The 21298-nt window shown below is 46.3% G+C and overlaps 1 protein-coding gene across 1 annotated transcript in view; it reads left to right on the forward strand.

The window, feature by feature from the left end:
* EPS15 (epidermal growth factor receptor pathway substrate 15) overlaps nucleotides 1–21298 on the forward strand; it is a 207165-nt gene that overhangs the window by 18676 nt on the left and 167191 nt on the right. Inside the window, exons 3-4 of the mRNA XM_082265510.1 lie at nucleotides 495–584; nucleotides 11113–11160. Coding sequence (XP_082121636.1) covers nucleotides 495–584; nucleotides 11113–11160 — 138 coding nt within the window. The remainder of the gene's footprint in view (nucleotides 1–494; nucleotides 585–11112; nucleotides 11161–21298) is intronic.

Below are 21298 nucleotides of genomic sequence, written 5' to 3' on the forward strand. Positions count from 1 at the left end.
CTTTACTACCACTTTACACTCCAGTCACTTCTCCTGAGGTGCCGTCCAATGAGCTGTGGAAAAATGCAGCAGATCTGTGTTTTTCCGCGCCACACCATGCACAAAGAAAGCAGTTTTCTATGTGTCCTAGCTCCTTGTGGAGAAAAATGCAGGTCACTACATAATATGAAAGGGCCCTTAAGGTTTCATGCCTGTATTGCTCACTTATGGTCTTTATAAATAATGATTTAATACATTATGTAACAGTATGACACTCCACTGCATCTGTAAAAGACCTTCAATCCTTTTATGTACAATTGTTTTGGTCATTAAACATTTTGAAAACATTTATTGAAAAAAAAAAAAAGCTGACAATTTTTAACCAAAAAAATGCTTTAGATCCCCTTTATTGATGATGAACAACTGTGATTTAAAACCCAATCAATGAACCTAGTTTCTGTAGAATTCAGTTGTGTTCAGTAACTTACCTTATCCATCATGCACATTTCTCTCAGTTGGAGTCGGCCAGCTCTGGGAAAGTATTGGCTGGAGATGCTGCTGTGTTCCTGAAGAAGTCTGGTCTCCCCGATCTGGTTCTGGGCAAGGCAAGTGATAAAAAAAAATAAAATCTGTGCATTAACCTATTCTGTTTTTCTGTATTTCTAATCAGTTTTTGCTGCTCGGCACTAAAGAAACTAATTTTTGGGTTGTATTCCTGTAGACATCAGTCACACAGTTCACAAAGGCCAATTGTTTGTCATTGTATTTGAAATCTAAAACGTTCTGGTGGATCAGTCACTATGAGGCAACATCTCCAAATAGATTTTACTATTGTTAAATATTATCTTGCACCAGCACAGGTAACATCTAAGCTTGTCTCTGGTTTCATGCTCCCTATAAGTCCAGTGTTGTCCTGGTGTGTTTCCCCATAACTGTTTTTCCTGTCTGGTGCCAGATTTGTCTTGTATTTTATACTGGGAACATGGGATTGTCTTGCTTCAGTTACGCTTTTTGTCTTTTTTTTTTTTTTTGCGCTAAAATCTATCTGCGGCACCATTTTTTCTTGATTTAATTACATTTATTTTACCATTGGACTTTTAGCTTGTATTTAAAGCTGCAGCATCCTTGGATTTAAAATGAGGACCCCAGTGCAGACTTGCTAACTTTTAAGACACCGTGCTACAGTAAACTGAACTCCAGGCAAACAACTTAAATACTCATGTGTCATACATTTACAGTACAGTGCAAAAGTTTTAGACAGGCGTGAAGAAATGCTGTAAAGTAAGAATCCTTTCAAAAATATATATTGTATTTTCATCCCTTTTACAAAATGTGTACAAAAAAGTGAGTGAACTGAAGAAAAATCGAAATCCAATCAATATTTTGTGTGACTACCCTTTTGGCTTCAAACCAGCATAGATTCTTACACCATATTTGCCAGGCAGGTGCTAATGATAAGCAATTTCATATGTAGGTTAAAACAGTCAACCTAAACAGAAGCAGCCATGTAGGAGGCTTAAAACTGGAACAGCCAAACTCTGCTAATAAGGTGAGGTTGTAGAAGACCGTTTCATGTCACAGGTCATACACCATGGCAAAGACTGAGCACAGCAACAAGACACAAGGTGGTTATACTGCATCAGCAAGGTATCTCCCAGGCAAAGATTTTAAAGCAGACTAGGGTTTCAAGATCTGCTTTCCAAGCTTTTGAAGAAGCACAAAGTAACGGCAGTGTCGAGGACTGTAAATACAGTGGTCGGGCCAAGGAATGCAGCAGATGAAAGCGACATCATGCTTGGTTCGCTTTGACATCGGAAGATGTCCAGCAGTACCATCAGCACAGAACAGGCAGAAACCAGTGGGACCCAGCTACACCCATCTACCATCTGGAGAAATATGGCCAAATGTGGTCTTCATGGAAGAATTGTGGCCAAAAATCTATACCTTCAATGTGGAAACAAGGCTAAGCTACTTAACTTTACACAAAAACATAGGAACTGGGGTGCAGAAAAATGGCAGCAGGTAGTCTGGACTGATGAGTCAAAATTTGAAATATTGGATTGTAGCAGGAGGCAGTTTGTTTGCTGATGAGGTGGAGAGTGGTAAAATGAGTGTCTGCAGGCAACAGTGAAGTATGATGGGAGTTTCTCACAAGTTTGGGGCTGCATCTCTGCAAATGGAGTTGGAGATTTGGTCAGGATCAATGGTGTTCTCAATGCTGAGAAATACGGGCAGATACTTATCCATCATGCCATACCATCAGGGAGGCGTGTGATTTGCCCCAAATTTTATTCTGCATAAGGACAGCGACCTCAAACATACAGCCAATATCATTAAGAACTTTCTTTGATGTAAAGAGGAACAAGGAGTTCTAGAAGTGATTGTTTGGCCTCCACAGAGACCTGATCTTAACATCAAATCTGTCTGGGATTACATGTAGAGACAGAAAGATATGATGCAGCCTACATCCACAGAAGATGTTTGGAACAACCTACCAGCCAAGCGTCTTCAAAAGCTGTGTACAAGTGTACCTAGAAGAATTATTGCTGGTTTGAAGCCAAAGGGTAGTCACACTAAATATTGCTTTGATTTGGATTTCACTTTGGTTTGCTTTTGCTTTTTTTTTTAATTGATAAAAAAAAAGCTATTAACACTTTTATTTCTGGAAGCATTCTTAATAGGGTTGTAAACCCTTGTTTCTCTTACGTCCTCCGACAGTCGCCGCCGCTAATGGGGTAATTGACCTTTGCTCCGCAGGAGTAGCTAGGCAACAAGATTTGTTAATATCAAAGCTTTTAGCATATCACACCCCTAGGGGGTGGTCCCCTCAGTCAATACCTCCCTGCTTCCAGCATTCTCAACTCAGTTTTCAATTGCCTAGCTTAGGAGTAGCTGGCTGATCCTGTGCTGGGGCTTTCAGTCTCAGCCTTCTATTCTCTTTTTGATTTTATTTTGAGTATTTTTCTCTTTCTTTTACTTAGCTGTTCTTTTCTCAGCATTAGTTTAGTTTCTTCTGATGAAGATGATCATGCGGAGCTGGGTCTCGGACTGGCCACCCTGGATCCCAGGGCTCAGGGCCAGGGGTTCCCCAGCCTGCCATCGAGCGTTCAGCTCAGGTTTCCCTGGCATATTGAACGACCCATCCCTGTTCGCTGCAGGGATGCTGCCTGTGAGGTGGCTACCTCACCGGACGCCGTTTGCGATTTCGCACCGCAGTTCCACTGTGTCCTGGCTGCGACACTCCCTGTCCTCAGTACAGCGGTTTGGTCGCTGGAGAAGGCTCCCCACGCCATCCAGAATGGTAAGTGCACTTCTATGTGGGGACCTGTCTGTTTTGGGTGTCAGTCTGTGACTATGTGACCCGCATGTCTGTGTATGTGCTGAGCTCCCTGTCAGATTCCTGTGTGGAATAGCTGCCTTTCTGTGGGCTGCGGGGGGGGGGGGGGGGGCTTTCCCGCTCTGCTATGTGTACTGTATGGGCAGACTGGGATCAGACATGCTGTGCGGCGACCGCTAATGCGGCCCGCCATTTTTTTCGGCAAACCATGGTGACCGGCCCTGTGTGGTACAGCGCGGTGTTTTGGTGCCAAACGCCGCCATTTTGGCGGCGATCGCTCATACAGCCACATGTCGGCACCATTTTCTCATTGCCTACAATGCCTCAGCCGAGCGGCCATGTTTGTGAAGCCTGCATAGGCTTTATAGGGCGGTCAGTCATTGCATCACTTTCTTTTTGCTCTGGAACAGCGATCGGTGGCAGCAGCCTGTGTGGTCTCTCCAGGTTTTTACTTATCCTTATCCTGTATTTCCTTGCTCAGTGTTCCTTATCCCTGTGGGGGTCGGTACATACAGTAGTGTGCGGTGGGCTGCGCTCACCGCGGTCTTAAAGGGGCAGTCCTTTATTTCAATTATTACTGGGGCATGGATTCTCAGGATTGCAAGTTTCCTCCCACCTTGGTGGGGGGCCAAGGGGCTGCTGCATCCCCCGAGGGGGCTGATCTGGCTGCTATTGTGGCGAACTTGGCTTCTCAGGTGCAGATGCTTATGGCTGATCGATCCGCAAAACGGCCCAGATTGTCTATTTCCTCTGATTCAGAGGGCGATAGGGCTGCTATGGCTGGAGTACCCTTCTCAGGGTCTCGTTCATCTCTGGACCTTGTGGGGTCTGAGGGGGAGGCTGAGGTAGGAGTTGATAATTCTCCCCCTGGCTCGCCTGAAGAGCTTGCACTCATGGATGAGTTGGTTGCTTCTATCAAGGAAACACTGCGTTTGCAGGATGAACCATGTCCTCCTGCTTTGATGTCCTCTTATGGGACGCAAAGGAAGCGCAAAACAGCGCAGGTTTTTCCCTGCCCTGCGGAATTTCAACACGCTGTCGATGAGCAATGGCGCAATTTAAAGAAGCCTTTTACTGTGCCAAGTAAGTTCAAGCTGCGTTATCCATTTACACCCACCACTGATGAGCGTTGGTGTGTGCCGCCTCAGGTGGATCACGCGGTGGCAGTTTTGAATAAATCTACTGCGATTCCTGCTGAGGATACCCCGGTGTTCCGGGACCCTACGGACAGGAGATTGGAGTCTCTTGCCCGTCATGCTTATACGGTTGCTGGTTCTATGCTGAAGCCTATTTTTGCTTCCATTATGGCAGCCCAGGCTATTATGGATTGGACGCAGGTGCTCAGGCGCACCCTGGTGGCTGACTCTGCTCCGCCGACAACGTTGGCTATGGTGGATCAAATTCATCAGGGTGTCATGTATTTGTGTGATGCGGACTTGGATTTAGTACCTTTTGGCTGCACGCCTCTCCAGTGTAGCGGTGTTGAACCGTCGCCTGATATGGCTGAAATGTTGGTCGGTTGACCAATCATCTCGCAAGACTTTAGCTAATCTTCCCTACGCGGGATCTCGCCTTTTTGGTGAATCTTTGGATTCTCTGATAAAGGGAATTTCCGGGGGTAAGAGCACTCTCTTACCCCACTCTCAGAAGTCTGTACGCGGTAAGAAGAAAACCTCGTTTAGGCCCTCTCAGGGGTCCTTTCGTGCCTTTCGGTCGCAATACAAGGGCAAGCCCTTCAAGGGCCAAGGCTCCCAGAAGAAGCAGTGGGCAGGTAAGCAGAAGTCCGGCCAGTCCGGGTCCGCTGCCCATGCCAATTCGGCCTGAAGGGGCGCCCTCACCCGGTTCTGGGGTGGGGGGACGTTTGCTCGGTTTTCTTCAACCCTGGCTGGCCCGCGTTCGGGACAGGTGGGTTCAGGAAATCGCTCGATCTAGATACAAGATCGAGTTTCTCTCTTGGCCGGCGAGCAGATTTTTTCCCCCAAATCTTCAGCTGTCTCCGGAGCGTTTGCAGGATCTGCACCTGGCGGTGCGGGACCTGCGGGCCCAGGGAGTGGTGGTTCCGGTGCCTCATGGGGACAGATTTCGGGGGTTCTATTCCAATCTGTTCACTGTGCCCAGAAAGGAGGACAAGGTACGTCCGATTCTGGACTTGAAAGCTCTGAACCGCTTTGTGTGGGTTCGCAAGTTCCGCATGGAATCCCTACGCTCAGTGGTGGCTGCCCTGGTTCCGGGGGAACTCATGGCCTCCATCGACCTGAAGGATGCGTACTCGCTATTGCGGAGGATCATTACCAATTCGTGGCGTTACCCTTCGGTCTCGCTTCGGCTCCGCGGGTTTTCACCAAGGTGCTTGCGCCGGTCCTGGCTTTATTGAGAGCCCAGGGCGTCTCTGTCTTGGGATATCTGGACGATATCTTACTTCAGGGCCTGGTGAACGACCTGTCCACCACGATGCAGACTCTGCAGGAGTTTGGTTGGACGATAAATTTTCCAAAATCAACGTTGTGTCCGTCGGTTCGTCTTCACTATGTGGGGATGATCCTGGACTCTGCTCTGGCGACGGTCTTCCTGCCGGAAGACAAGCTCCGGACACTTCAGGACGAGGTCAGGTCCCTCAGGGACACTCAGTGCTCGTCCCTCCGGACATGTATGAGATGTCTAGGTCTTATGGTCTCGGCTTTCGAGGCGATTCCCTTCGCCCCGTTTCACACGCGGGGTCTTCAGGCGGAGATCTTGGCCAAGTGGGACGGGCGTCCGCAATCTCTGGATCTGCGGTTCTCGTTGAGCCGTCACACCCGAAGGGGTCTTTTGTGGTGGCTCCAGTCCCCGGCGGTGTCGGGGGGCAAGTCCTTCCGTCCCTTGTCATGGACGGTGCTCACCACGGATGCCAGCCTGTCGGGCTGGGGTGGTGTTCTGGGCGTTCTGTCCGCCCAGGGAACTTGGTCGGAGGAGGAGTAGTCTCTTCCGATAAACATTCTGGAATTGCGAGCGATAAAACTTTGCCTTCTGCATTGGTCGGAACGGCTTCAGGGCCGTCCGGTTCGGGTTCAGACGGACAATGCCACAGCGGTGGCCTACATCAACCATCAAGGGGGCACCAGGAGTGCCCGTGCTGCTCGGGAAGTAAACGACATTCTGTCGTGGGCCGAGACGCACGTCCCAGCGATAACGGCTGTGCACATTCCGGGGGTGGAGAACTGGCAGGCGGACTATCTGAGTTGCCAGACCCTGGACCAGGGAGAATGGTCCCTTCACCCGGATGTCTTCCAGATGTTGTGCGTGAAGTGGGGTCTTCCGGATGTGGACCAGTTCGCGTCTCGTCTGAACAACAAGGTGGAAAGGTTCGTAGCCAGGACGCGCGATCCTCGGGCAGACGCCTCAGACGCGTTAGTGGCGCCCTGGCATCAGTATCGTCTGATGTATGCCTTTCCACTGATTCAGCTGCTGTCCAGGCTGCTTCGCAGGTTGGCCTCGGAACCGCACGCGGTGATTCTGGTGGCACCGGACTGGCCTCGCCGGTCTTGGTACACAGACCTCGTAAATCTGGCAGTCGACGTTCCGTGGCGCCTGCCGCTTCGGGAAGACCTTCTGTCTCAAGGGCCGATATTCCATCCTGCTTTACAGTCGCTGGCTTTAACGGCCTGGCTGTTGAAAGCCAGGTCCTGAAGGATAGGGGTCTCTCCCCTGGGGTCATTCCCACTTTGATCAAGGCTAGAAAGGCCTCTTCGGGAAAAATTTACTACCGCACTTGGAAAGCGTACTTTGCCTGGTGTGAGTCCAGGGGGTATTCCCCTCGCTCATACTCGGTGTCGAGAGTGTTGGCTTTCCTCCAAACGGGAGTGGACCAGTGTTTGGCGCTGGCCACAATTAAGGGTCAGATTTCTGCGCTGGCCGTTCTTTTTCAACGCCCTGTGGCGTCTCATTCATTGGTTAGCACCTTTGTTCAAGGGGTGCGACATTTGGCCCCTCCTAGGAGGGAACCTTTGCCTCCATGGGACTTGAACTTGGTTCTGTCCGTATTACAACAGGCTCCCTTTGAAAAGATCAGGGAGATCTCGTTGTCTCTGTTGTCCAATAAGGTTGCCTTTTTGGTGGCGATCACTTCGGCTCGCAGGGTGTCGGAGCTGGCAGCTTTGTCCTGCAGCTCTCCCTACTTGGTGATTCACTTGGATAAGGTGCTCTTGCGACCTAACCCTTCCTTTCTTCCGAAGAGGATCTCGGAATTTCACCTGAATGAGGACATTGTCTTGCCTTCGCTTTGCGCGAAGCCTAAGCATCCGAAGGAGGTGGCTTCCATGCCTTGGATGTTGTTCGGGCGATCAGGGTTTACCTGTCATCGACTAAGTCCTTTCGCAAGTCGGATTCCCTATTCGTCCTTCCAGAGGGACCTCGGAAGGGCATGGCGGCGTCGGCTGCTACCATCGCCAAATGGATTAGACAGACGATTGTGCAAGCCTATGCTTTGAGGGGGAAGGTTCCTCCTTTCCCTGTGAAGGCGCACTCTACCAGATCTCTGAGTACGTCTTGGGCCTATCGTCATCAGGCTTCTGTGGCCCAGGTGTGTAAGGCGGCGACTTGGTCGTCCGTTCACACCTTCTCAAAATTTTACAAAGTGGATGTTCAGGCATCGGCAGATGCTTCCTTTGGCCGTAAAGTTCTTAGTGCGGCAGTGCCTTAGGGTCCCTTGTTTGGGACCTTGGCTGTTGGGGTGTTTTTACCCCTGGGTTACTTGTTCTTCCTGGGTTGTTGCTCCTGTTGAGCACTTTTTCCTGTTGCAAGGTTGGTTCTCTTACTTTGGTAAGGTTCCTTTCTCTGATGTGGGTACTGCGTTGCTTTAGGCGCGGCTGCGTTTTTTTCCCACCCCTCCATGTCTACACTGCTCTGGGACGTCCCCATTAGTGAAGATTATGAAGTGGCGGCGACTGTCGGAGGACGTAAGAGAAAACTGAATTTTTGTAAAATCTTACCGTAAAATTCCTTTCTCTGAGTCCTCCGACAGTCGCCGCCCCCGCCCCTCTGTTGGGGTTTGTTTATGTACTCTACTGCTATGCTACTGAAACTGAGTTGAGAATGCTGGAAGCAGGGAGGTATTGACTGAGGGGACCACCCCCTAGGGGTGTGATATGCTAAAAGCTTTGATATTAACAAATCTTGTTGCCTAGCTACTCCTGCGGAGAAAAGGTCAATTACCCCATTAGTGAAGATTATGAAGTGGCGGCGACTGTCGGAGGACTCAGAGAAAGGAATTTTACGGTAAGATTTTACAAAAATTCAGTTTTTTTTTTTTTTAAATAAAAATAACAAACTTGCCTATACTTACCTGCTCTGCACAGTTATTTTGCACAGAGCAGCCCCGATCCTCTTCTTCTGTGATGCCCCGCCAGTGATCCAGGCCCCTCCTCTTCATCGAGTGCCCCCATGGAAAGCTGTTTTCCTTAGGGGCACCGGGGTGGTCTTGCTCCCCAATTCCCACTGCTGGGTCTATTGACACATACAGCGGAACTTGGGCCCGCTTCCTGCTCCCGTGTCATTGGATTTGTTTGACGGCAGCGGGAGCCAATTTGTCCAATGTGGAGAGAGAACGGCTGGAGCTGCTGCACGCGTACACATTGCTGGATCAGATCGGGCTCAGGTAAGAAAATGGGGTGGGTCTGGGGGGCATCTGCAGCTCAGGTTTTTCACCTTGAGGCTTTACAACCACTTTACTTTACAGATTTTTTTTGCTCGCCGCCTAAAACTTTTGCACAGTACTGTATATTGACCGCTTTATCTGTCAAGCAATTTGTTTTTTTGTCCATCCAGTGTGGAAAATTACACTGCAATCCAGCACAGCCCTGTCTGGCAGACTAGAAGACATGAAGAATAGTTCATATTACCATCACACACCTTCCTGGATATGGAAACATCAGTTGTGGGTGCTGCAGCGATCACCAGCTTGACACTGGATCTATCACAGATACATACATATTCGTCAGTACACCAAGAATCTTGCACAGCAGTCTAAAGAAACGTTTTTTCTCTTACGTCCTCCGACAGTCGCCGCCACCTCTAAGTCATCACTATTGGGTATTGACTTCCGCTCCGCAGGAGTAGCACAGTCTCAGAAAACAAAAGTCCCCAAAACCACACCGAACCGCAGCGCATGTAACAAGGAGACCCCCGCAGGGATCGCATCAGGGAGCCCCACACAGGCACAGACATGGGGAATACACAGCAACACAGGACTGCCACCCCAGACAGAGGCCCCACACAGAAAGCACTTACCTGTACCTGATAGCGTGGGGTGCCTCTATGAATGGAAAGCCGCTGTCCTCATCTGACAGGGAATGCCATTAGCCAAGGACAGGACACTGCAGCACCGCAGATGTGTCCAGTGAGGTAGCCACCTCACAGGCTGCATCCCTGCTGCGAGCAGGGATGGGTTGTTCATAATGCCAGGACGAACACATGGCTGAACGCTCGATGGCGGGCTGGGAGTCCCTCTGACCCTCTGCCCTGGAGAACCCGGGCGGTCAGTCCGATTCCCAGCTCCGCAAGAATCCGTCTTCATCCCAAGATCCGACTAAGGCTGACAAAATAAACAGCTAGTAAAGAAAAAAGATTAGAAAGGCTGAGTCTTTCTAACTGAGAATTAGAGGTGGCGGCGACTGTCGGAGGACTCGGAGAAAGGAATTTTACAGGTAAGATTTTACAAAAATTCCGTTATTTCAAAAGGATCACATCAGGATAGGTGCAACGTTACGGAGTCACACAGGACCCCTTTGTCACATGCCTGATGAAGGGGTCCTGGGTGACTCTGAAACTTTGCACTTATCCTGACGTGATTCTTTTGAAATAAAACGTTTCTTCGGACTGCTGTACAAGATCCATGGTGTGCTGCCGAATGTATGGATCTGTAGAAGACACGAAGATCCTCTGCAGCAGCGACGTAACACAGGTCCTATCTTTTCCCCCAGTTTGTGACGGGACTGTAAAGGAACAGCAAACTGATAAGCTAATTCAGGGGTCTTCAAACTATGGCCCTCCAGTTATTAAGGAACTAAAATTCCCATCATGCCTAGTCATGTTTGTGAATGTCAGAGTTTTACAATGCCTCATGGGATGTGTAGTTCTGCAACAGCTGGAGGGCCGTCGTTTGAGGATTCATCTGTCACTCTGGCCCTCCTGCTATCAGAATCAAAACTGATGGGCTCTTTGTTCTGTTTCTCCCTTTTTCTATCTGTGTTGCTCTTTACAGTAGACTGCAAGAGACCGATAGTAAATCAAATTCAGGTACTTACACTGCTTGCATTAAAAAAAAAAAAAAAAAAAAAAACTATTTAGTGATCTGTTATGAATACAAAGTTGCATTAATTTGGCTTGTATTTGCCTGGAGTTTTAAGCACTGTCAGCCCATTCAAAATTAATAGGCTTTCCTAATGTAACATTTGAAAAACCATTTAGTGAAATGAGATTATATTTATTTAAAAAAAAAGAAAAGGGGTAGGCTTAGTAACTTTCATTTTCTTTCACTTCTTTATTTTTTTTAAATGGAATAAGAATGACAATGTTGTAATCATTTTTCCGTATAAATTACAGAGAACAACAATGTACTTTACTTGTTCACTGAATTGTGTGGGTGTTTTGTGTGATTTTTTTTTTTTTTCCCTCCCTATTCCCAGTAATAATTTTGATGACAAAGCATGCTTTTTGCTGACTTGGGAAATGTAAATGTCTGTAGAGTATCTGTGCTTTCCTGCGGATGTGTGTATGTAGTAGTCTCTGGAACTGACCCTTTGCCCTGTGTCTCCATACAGGTTTGGGATTTGGCTGACACAGAAAGCAAGGGATACTTAAACAAGCAGGTAATACGCTTTTGGGTACATACTCAAAATATTATTAATGTCAAACAGTATTCTTCTTGGTAAAATCAGTCAATTAGTTAGAGACCTTCTCCCCCCACCATGCAGTAGGCTGTGTAGATACATGCTATAGTGAATAGTCTATATAGCAGATGTATTGGATCTATAATGAGAGAGGAAATCTGAGCAGAGGAAGGAATTGTTTCCAGTTTGGGAATTTCCTGTTAGCTGATAATTGGGAAGTCCAGATCTTTTTTCAATTATTTAAGATCTATCCAGTCCAGTTGTATTTGGCAAACAGGCAGTTCAGCCCATGCTTGGCAGAGTCTACTCGGACTTGTAGTCACTTGGGGGAGGGTTACTCTCTCTCTTTCAAGTTTTTTAAATGTCTCCCCATTGGGTAGATTCACTCCTCTTTTTTTACCCCTTCCCACCGGAGGATTTTGCTGTCTTGCGTCCAGGCCACTTTTTGCGATTCGGCACTGTGCGTCTTTAACTGACAATTGCGTGGTCGTGCGATGCTGTACCCAAACAAAATGACGTCCTTTTTTTCCCACAAACAGAGCTTTCTTTTGGTGGTATTTGATCACCTGTGCGATTTTTACTTTTTGCGCTATAAACAAAAAAAGAGCGTACATTTTGAAAAAATATTTTTCACATTTTTATATGAAATTCCCCCCCCCCCCCCCCCCAAAAAAAAATGTAAAAATCAAATTTTTTTAAAATTTTTGGCCAATTTGTTTTCTGCTACCTATGTTTGGTAAAAAAAAAATCACAATAAGCGTATTTTGATTGGTTTGCGCAAAAGTTATTGCGTTTACTAAGGGAAAGATTTCTGTCATTTTTGGTGTTTTTTTTTTTTACAAGTAATGGCAGCGATCTACGATTTTTTTTTTTTTTTTTTGTGGGACTGCGACCATTGCGGCGGACAGATCGGACCCTTGACTAACATTTTTGATACTTTTGGGGGTACCAGTGACATTACTGCAGTAATCAGTGCTATATATATGCACTGTTACTGTAAAAATGACACTGGCAGGGAACGGGTTAATTTTATTGGAGAGGGAGGGGTTAATGTATGCCTGGTGCTTACTGACGTGTGTGGGGGGAGGTGACTGAGTGACACAGGGACAGATCGCAGATTCAAGTATTATGCTGAACCCTGCAATCTAACCCTGTCTGTCACTTAGGAGATCCGCCCGCTTTGTTTACACAAGCGGGCGGATCTCCAGACTCGATTCCCCGACGATCGGGGAAGAGCAGCGACGATCGCCGCCGCTCCTCCCCTGGCCCGACTCCCACTGTGACTGAATACAGCTGGAGCCAGCCAGGGGGAGGGGTCTACTTCGCTGGACGGTAACGAGCCACTTTGCCGCAGTACGGTCAGTGTGACCGGTCGGCAAGTGGTTAATGATGATAGAGAAAAGAATAAATAAAAAGGTGGGTAAATCCAACATTTTATTGCTGTTCTTTGAACAAGGGGTAAGGGGAAAATTTCCAATAGGGACAATGGCCATTGGCTCCTGCTGCTGTTTTAGCCTGGGAGGAGAGTGAGGGAGCCGGGTGGGGCGAGTCACACTGTGTGTGTCAATGGATGCACACACTGTAGCTCAAGATTGAGCCTGCACGAGTGCACCCCATAGCAGGCAACTTGCTAAGTAAGTAAGACACATTATTTAAAAAAAAAAAAAAATCTACAATCACTTTAGAGTTTATATAAAGCCAAGCGCGATTAGAATCTGTTAGATTTTTTTTTTTGTCTGGTCTGTGTCCCTGCTAGGAAGATTGACTAGCAGTCCCGTTGTCACCGGGACTAAAAATGAGAGAAAATTTATAACATTTTGAGTTTTTAACAGAACAGGATGAGTATAATAATCTTTCAGTTGGGACATTTGTTGCTGTTTAAAAGGGGATTTCCCTTACTTTGAAGAAATTTTCTAATGCTTATTGTGTTTGCAGAACAGGAAGTGAAATGAAATCTCCCAAACAGCTCATAGATGGGGGAAAAAAGACCTGAAAGGGTTTATAACTTCTCCTATTCTATCCAAAACTAATACAAATGATTTTGGCTTTTTGCATGACAATCGCTTAACTTATTTAAGTTTGTTTTTGTGGTTTCCTGTCTTTACTTCTGCTTTATATATAGTGTTGTATTGTCTCCTGCTTTAATCGCTGGATTTCATTGTTTTTCATGTCATTTTTTTTTTTCTTTTATTTAACCCAACAGTGCATTAAATTATAAACTCTGAGGCATGGTATCTTTTCTGTGCAGTTTGTGTTTTTTTTTTTTTCTTTTTGAACAACTATTGCCCTTTTTATGAACACAATGTTAAATGTGTTTTTTTTCCTACAGCTGCTGTATATGTGTGCAGAAATTTTGAATAATAGGTTTAGCTGTCGTTTTGGCTTGTTCCTCTCAGCACTTATAGTTTGCTTAGTGGAAGTAATAAAAAAAAATATTAGGCTATGTTCCCATGATTGAATAAGTGCTTTCTCTGGATTCCCTTTGGCCGCACAAGGCTAACACTTTGGCAAGTTATACAGAAAGATATTGATGTTGTAAAGATCAATGACTGCCCAGAGACACACCAACCTTGGCTTGAAAAACGTTATAGGGTGTATTGGATGACATTAGGGCCATCTCAGTGCAGGCAGTCCCATTGATGTCAATTGGGACACAGCAGCTGCACAGACACAGCTGCTGTTCCCAATATGATATCTACATGGGTGCATATCCCCGAAGTCAGGCAGTGTGAGCTTGGGGACACACACCTGCACCCACACAGATGTCTAATTGGGAACAGCGGCTGTGTATGTGATCCCAGTTACCGTCAGTGGGACTGCCTGCACTGCAATGCATATCCATGTGCGAGAGAACTTGGCTCTGCACGGACATATGCTGAACAACACCCAATGTGAATGAGGCATAAAGATGAACTCTGGCCTTCCCCCTCTGTCTTGCACGGTTGTATAGGCTCTGCTCCTCTACTAAAACCGCTAACTGTGATTTCAATGCACACTCTGAGCTTTTCACAATATACATTCGAGGTTGCAGCGAGTGAGAGTTTCTCATTTCCTGAATGGAAATGCATCATCCAACACCTTCCGCCCCAACCTGACTGTCCCTGGTCCATCCTTTCATTAGTTGTATTTCAGCCATTTTTGTCATGGAGGCACAACGTTCCATGCGGGCGTTACCTAGGGCAGTCTGCATTCTAATTAGGAAAGCCCACTGCTTCACACTTTATCTAACGAGGCTTTTTGATATTTGCATAACGCCTCCCAGGAGCCATGGCCAGCTGTTTGCATCAGTGGGGCAGATTTTTGTGATGTTTCCCTGAAGCTATATACAGTACCCTCTTGGTCCGTCCCACCATCCATGATAAGCTTTCATTGCATAGGGAAGCACAGAGACCCAGTGATGACGTTACTGGAACTAAAATAAGTTATATATTTAAAAAATTATTTTCAATTTAATTGAATTACAATGCCTTGAAAAAGTATTCATACCCCTTTTAATTTTTACATTTTGTCATATGATGGAGTTCGGCTGGATTCTGAATTTTCAGAAGTCTGGTCTGGTTCTGTCCACAAAGCTGGGACTATCTGGGTTTGACTGTGGACTTGGCCTTAGCCAGAGTGCTCCTTCCTCTAGACAAACTCCAGAAATTGCAGGCTGCAATTTGTCTCCTGCTGTCCAGCAGATGGTCATCCCTCCAGACTTGTATGCGGGTGCTGGGCCTGATGGTGTCTACCTTGGAAGTGGTTCCATTTACACAGTTCCATACAAGGTCCCTGCAAGAGAGTTTCTGGCCAAATGGGACATGACTCCGCAGTCTGGACAATCTAAACCGGCTGAGCCGGGGAGCGAAGGAGTCCCTGATATGGTGGCTTCGCTCCCCAGCGCTTCGGCTGGGCAAATCCTTCCTCCCCTTTGACAATGGTCACCATGAATGCCAGCCTGTCCGGCTGCGGAGGCGTCCTCGGCAAACATTCTGCTCAGGGGATCTGGACACTGGAAGAGTCCAGACTACCGATCAGTGTTTTGGAACTCTGAGTGATCAGACTGTGCCTGGACCATTGGATTGATCATCTTCAGGAATGTCCAGGATCGAGGCAGAAGAGATTTTGGTCATCTTAGTGGCTCCGGATTGGCCTTGCTGGACTTGGTACGCTGATTTGGTATGGCTGGTCGCCGATATTCCTTGTAAGCTTCCTCTCAGGGAAAGATCTGCTGTCCCAATGACCAATCTTCCATCCTGCTTTACAGGCGTTAGCTTTGATGGCTTGGCTGTTGAACGCCAGGTGCGGAAGGATAGAGGTTTATCTGAGTCAGTGATTCCAACGCTTTTAAAAACTAGGAAATCTACTTTTTTGAAAGATCTACCATTGTACGTGGAAGACGTACATTGCGTGGTGTGAGTCTCTTGAGGTTCATCCTTGCTCCTTCTTGGTGGCTCGGACCTTCCTTCAATGGGGGATTGAACAGAAATTGGCCTTGTGTACCATCGAGGGCCAGGTGTCAGCTTTGGTGGTCTTCTTTCAACGACCCTTGGCCACACACTCCCTGGTTTCTTCAGGGTGTCCTACATTTGGTTCCTCCAGTGCAGTCTCCATTGCACCCTTGGGACCTCAATTTGGTGCTATTGCTCCTCCGGAAGCCTCCCTTAGAGAATCTTCGAGGAATTCCCTTGCTTATGCTTTCTCAGGTGGCTTTTTTGGTGGCTATCACCTTTGCGTGTGGGGTTTCGGGACTGGCGGTGGTAGTCTGTTGTTCACCTTACTTGGTTCACAGAGATAAGGTGGTTCTTCGCCCCTGTCCATCGTTCCTCCCAAGGGTTGTCCCTGATTTTCACTTGAATTAAGACATTGTGTTGCCTTTCCTGTGTCTCAGGCCAAAACATCTGAAGGAAATTGCCTTGCTTGCCTTGGATGTGGTCCAGGCAATTGGGGTGTATCTGGCAGCTACGGAGTCTTTTAGGAAATCCGATTTTACTATTTGTGCCCACGAATGGGTCCTGGAAAGGGTTGTCCACTTTCTCTGCGACCATTTACAGGTGGTTCAGACAGACGATTGTTCAGGCCTATTCCATCAGGGGTCAGGTTCCTCCTTTACCTTTCAAGGAGCACTCTACTCGGGCGCTTAGTGCCTCCTGGGCCTTCCGTCATCAGGCATCAGTGATGCAGGTTTGCGAGACAGCCACTTGGTCGTTGGTGCACACTTTTACAAAGCTCTATAAAGTGGATGTGTTTGCATCTGCGGATGCTTCTTTTGGCCGCAAGGTTTTGCAGGCTGCTGTTTAGAGCTTGCATGATCTATATGGTTTTTTCAATTTCCTTATACACAAACTGGCCAGTTATTATGATTCCTTTCATCAGTGATTTCCATTAGCAGCTCAGTACCTTGATTGCATGAATACATCTAATTGCTTTCTAATGACCCATACACTTGACCATTGCTGATTAGATTGGATGTTTGCTCTGTGAATTTAGCTGAAAGTGTTTCCACAGACGTTCATGATGCCACCTAGTGGCCAGTAAAGCACTTTAGTTCACTGTTTCTTCCATATCACATCCAACCTAACCAGCGCAGCATGGCATCATCAGGTCTATGAAATGTCTATTGTTCAGTTTGCTTTTGTCATTTAACCTGCTACACCGCTTGGTTCATTTTAGTAAATGTATGTATGTCCTTGTTGTGACTTATTGCCGATAGATGTTACATTTTGTATATATTTTTTCAATAAAGATATTTTATAGCCTATCCTGCTTGGGTTTCCTTCCCAATTTTTTTCTAGCTTTCTTGCTACCATTCCTTTTGTTGCTGTTTATAGGACCTGATCCTCTGTGAGGGTGTATTGTTTTTTTTTTTTTTTTTTTTTCAGGTGGGCTCCAGTTATTTTGGTTGAGCTGCTGTTGCCTGGTTGGCTACTGTTTAGCCTTGGGAAGTTCTTTGCTGTTTCCCACCCCTCATGTTTAACACTCTTATCTCTGCTTTGGGACGTCCCAATGGTTAAGAAGATCAGAAGGTGTGTCCGTCAATGAACAAAAGAGAAAATGGGATTTTTGACTTACTGTAAAAAATCAATTTTTCTGGTGTTCATTGACGGACACAGCACCCACCCCTCTGGAGTTGTAATTCTTCTGACACGGCTTGTAACAAAACTGAGTAACTATAGCAGAGAGAAGGAGTATACCCCCTGGGACCGCCCATAGGCGTAGTCATATTCTTTTTCTGCCTAGTGTCCTACTCCTGTAGGGGGCAGTATAACCCATTGGTTAAGAAGATCAGGAGCTGCGTTTGTCAATGAACATCCGAGAAATGGATTTTATGGTAAGTCAAAAATTCAATTTTTTGGGGATTTTATGTGATGGACCAACACAAAATGGCACATAATTGTGAAGTGGAAGTAAAATAATAAATGGTTTTCAGAATGTGTTTTTTTTACAAATATCTGAAAAGTGTAGCATGCATTTGTATTCAGCCCCCCTGAGTCTATACTTTGTAGAACCACCTTTTGCTGCAACTACAGCTGCAATTCTTTTTGGGTATGTCTCTACCAGCTTTGCACATCTAGAGCAGGGGATGGTGTGTTCAGGGTGATGTGCAGTGTTAGTTTTCTGCCACACATAGCGTTTTGCTTTTAGGCCAAAAAGTTATATTTTGGTCTTCTCTGATCAGATCACCTTCTTGCTCTGTCCCCCACATGGCTTCTCGCAAACTGCAAACGTGACTTCTTATGGATTTTTTTCAACAATAGCTTTCTTCCTGCCACTTCTCCATAAAGGCCAGATATGTGGAGTGCACTACTAATGGTTGTCCTGTGGACAGATTTTCCCACCTGAGCTGTGGATCTCTGCAGCTCCTTCATAGTTACCATTGGCCTCTTGGCGGCTTCTCTGATTAATGCTCTCCTTGCCTGGCCTGTCAGTTTAGGTGGACAGCCATGTTTTGGTAGGTTTGCAGTTGTGCCGTACTCTTTCCAATTTCGGATGACGGATTGAACAGTCCTTCGTGTGATGTTCAAAGCTTGGAATATTTTTTATAACCTAACCTTGCTTTAAACTTCTCCAACTTTATCCCGGACCTGTCTGGTGTGTTCCTTTGGCCTTCCTGATGCCGTTTGTTCACTAAGGTTCTCTAACAAACCTCTGAGGGCTTCACAGGACAGCTGTATTTATACTGAGATTAAATGACACACAGGTGGACACTCTTTACTAATTAGGTGAATTCTGAAGTCAATTGGTTCAAGTAGATTTTAGTTAGGGGTATCAGAGTAAAGGAGCGGACTACAAATGCACGCTAAACTTTTCAGATTTATTTGTACAAAAATTTTGAAAACCATTTTTAATTTTACTTTCACTTTGTGTTGGTCTATCACCTAAAATCCCAATAAAATACATACATTTTCAGTGGTAACATGACAATTTCAAGGGGTATAAACACTTTTTCAAGGCACTGTATCAACAAAGTGTCTAGCCAGTGGCTCCACTGCTGGTGATTGCACACTGTTAATGTTTACCTCTCCTCCTAAATGAGTCTTTAGGGTGGCAGCAGCCCATGCATGGATTGACCTCCAGCCATGTGTGAATGACCGAAGGTCAAGGCTATACTGTGTAAGTGCTTCCACTGCATGGCTTGTTAAGGGGGAGAACAATCATGTGTAATCAGTGGCAGTGCTGGCAACATAATATAGATATTTACATGCTGTTCTGGAGCAACTATGGCCAGTAGAGTCAATGTATGCTAGTGCTAATGCTTGCAATGTAAAAAAAAGGTCCATACGCCAGGCCATGAATGCAGTTGTTTCTAGTTTATATTATGCACCTGAACGCTGTGGACTTAAATGTAGCATTTTCCATGGGGCCATAGCATACAGTACTGTTATGTTCACATCGTATAAATTCCAATCTGTGCTCAGCAAATTGTATGCAGGAGCTCTAAATGTGATGCAGATAGCAAAGAGAGAAAGGAAGCGCACAGGCTCCAGAAAATGCACCCCCAGAAATGTTGTAAGAAGCTGTCTGGCTTCTGACTGCAGTTGATAAGCTAAATCAGGTTTACATAATTGTCTGAATTTAGCGCAGCTTCAGTGTTTGTATACTGATTGTTCTACTTTTCGCTGGGGGTTTCTCTTTAAAGCTTTTACCAGTGTCACTCGGCTAAATAAAAAGTGCAATAAAAATGCCGTAACGCCTTTTCATGAGAAAATGTTTCTTCTGGCTCATTCCAATGCTGGTCATGTGACCAAAAGCCAGAGCATTTTTCTGCATGATCTTTGCTGAATGGAATGATTCCTCTTCTGATCTTGAATCCTCCTTATCAATATCCGATATCGTGACCAAATGCTTAGGACTTAAGTCATGTGATCAGCCTTAGAGGGTTTCTGGCACAGATTTCCTTCAGTTTGTTCTTGTTTGTTACTCTCTACCTCAGGGATCTTCAAATTACGGCCCTCCAGCTGTTGCGCAACTACACATCCCATGAGGCATTATAAAAAATACCTTTGCAATAACCCCCCCCTAGCACTGCATTAGTTACCTGCTCATTAACTCCAGGAGGTAGAAGAATACTAAATACCTTATTCCTCCCTCTGTCAGTTTCTGGCATTGTCCTCCTTTCTCCGATGCACAGGTTTGTAGGTGGGCCCTTGCTGTCCTCGCGTGCATGTTGGACTGCTGGTCCCCCACTGTACGCGATGATGAAAGGGTGTTGACTGACTGCTGGGGCACCTTTGAGAAGAGGCTTTGGACTTGGGTCACACGTTGTGGAAGAAGCTTGCCTGTGTAAGGAATAAGGAATTTCTCCTTAAGGCCTGTTTCACACGGGCTTCAGTTTGTGTAAGAGCAGTATGAATAGCAAACTTTTATGAAACTTACATTAAACTTTTACAAAGCTTTCAGCTAATTTCTAGCAACTTTCTCTAAGCCTCATAAGCTCCCTTCAGCTTCTGTTTGGAAATGCTATACACCAAGGATGCTCAAATTTTTGGAGATAGAGGGCCACTAAAGTGATTTGATAACAGGTCGCGGGCCACAATGAACTATGGGGTTTTTCCACCCCCAAACTAAATGAACCCTTGCTGTCCTGAGACCTTTCACACTAATGCGTACCTGTGGCTTTCCTGTGGGTTAGATGCGGTAATCCATAGACTTCTATTACATCCTGTAGGTGTGGTGCACATTCGGAAAGTGCACCAAAACTCGTGCATTCAAGAGTTTTGGTGCGGTTTCACAAAGTCTGTCTCCGTTCAGGTAGATAGGTGTCAAAGCCCCCCTAATAACCCTTCTTTAAGTGCTAAAATGCCTATTGCAAAAGTGAAGTGCATGTGATGTTTAATACACTGACCTTTTCCTCTTCCAGCTTCTGCTGGCATTGCTGTCAAGGCTGCTAGAAAAGTCCCAGCACTATCGGCTTATGTGGCTTCTGCTACCTCTGTGGCAGCTTGCTTCCCAGCTGCAGGCTCCATGCACTCTGCTGCTCTGAGATTGGGGGGTCAGCAACCTGTTGATCCCAATCTTGGCTTGCCAAACCACCATCCCGGAGCATGGGCATGTGCTTCCCTGGTTAGAGGTTGCTGACCTTATCCAAGGCTCCATGGGCCACGGGTTGAGCTCCACGGGCCATGGGTTGAGCACCCCTGTTTTACACAGATCTTAATAGGAGTGCTGATTGTCACTTTAAACATTGCTTCAGCAGGCTTTTATTGGCTAAATTCCATGTGAAACAGGCCTATACCAGTGTTTCCCTCTTTCTGTGTAGGGGTTCTACTGCAGGATAAGTGCATTATGTTTTCTCACGTTCCCTCTGAAAATTTAGCCAAGGCTGATGTGTGGTAACTCCAGCCAGATCCACAAAGAAAAACCGTCAGGCCTCATGTGCACTGCTGCTGATAAACGGACGTTTAGGAGCAGTTGGGCGTTTTTTCAGCAGCTCCTGAACTCTCTTATCTGTCCATGTACACTCAGACGTTTAAAGTAGTTTAGAGGCAGTTGAGTTAAGTGGCATTTTTTTTTTAACCACTTGTCGACCGTCGGACGACTAGATACTGCGGCAGTCAGCCTCTCCTGGGCAAAGCGATGTAGACCTAGGTTGCTCGCCCACGAGCCTGTAGGGGGCAAGAGAACGCCGGCGCGCTCC

This window comes from Pelophylax lessonae (genome assembly GCF_965119305.1).
Source record: "Pelophylax lessonae genome assembly, chromosome: 8".
Lineage (NCBI taxonomy): Eukaryota > Metazoa > Chordata > Amphibia > Anura > Ranidae > Pelophylax > Pelophylax lessonae.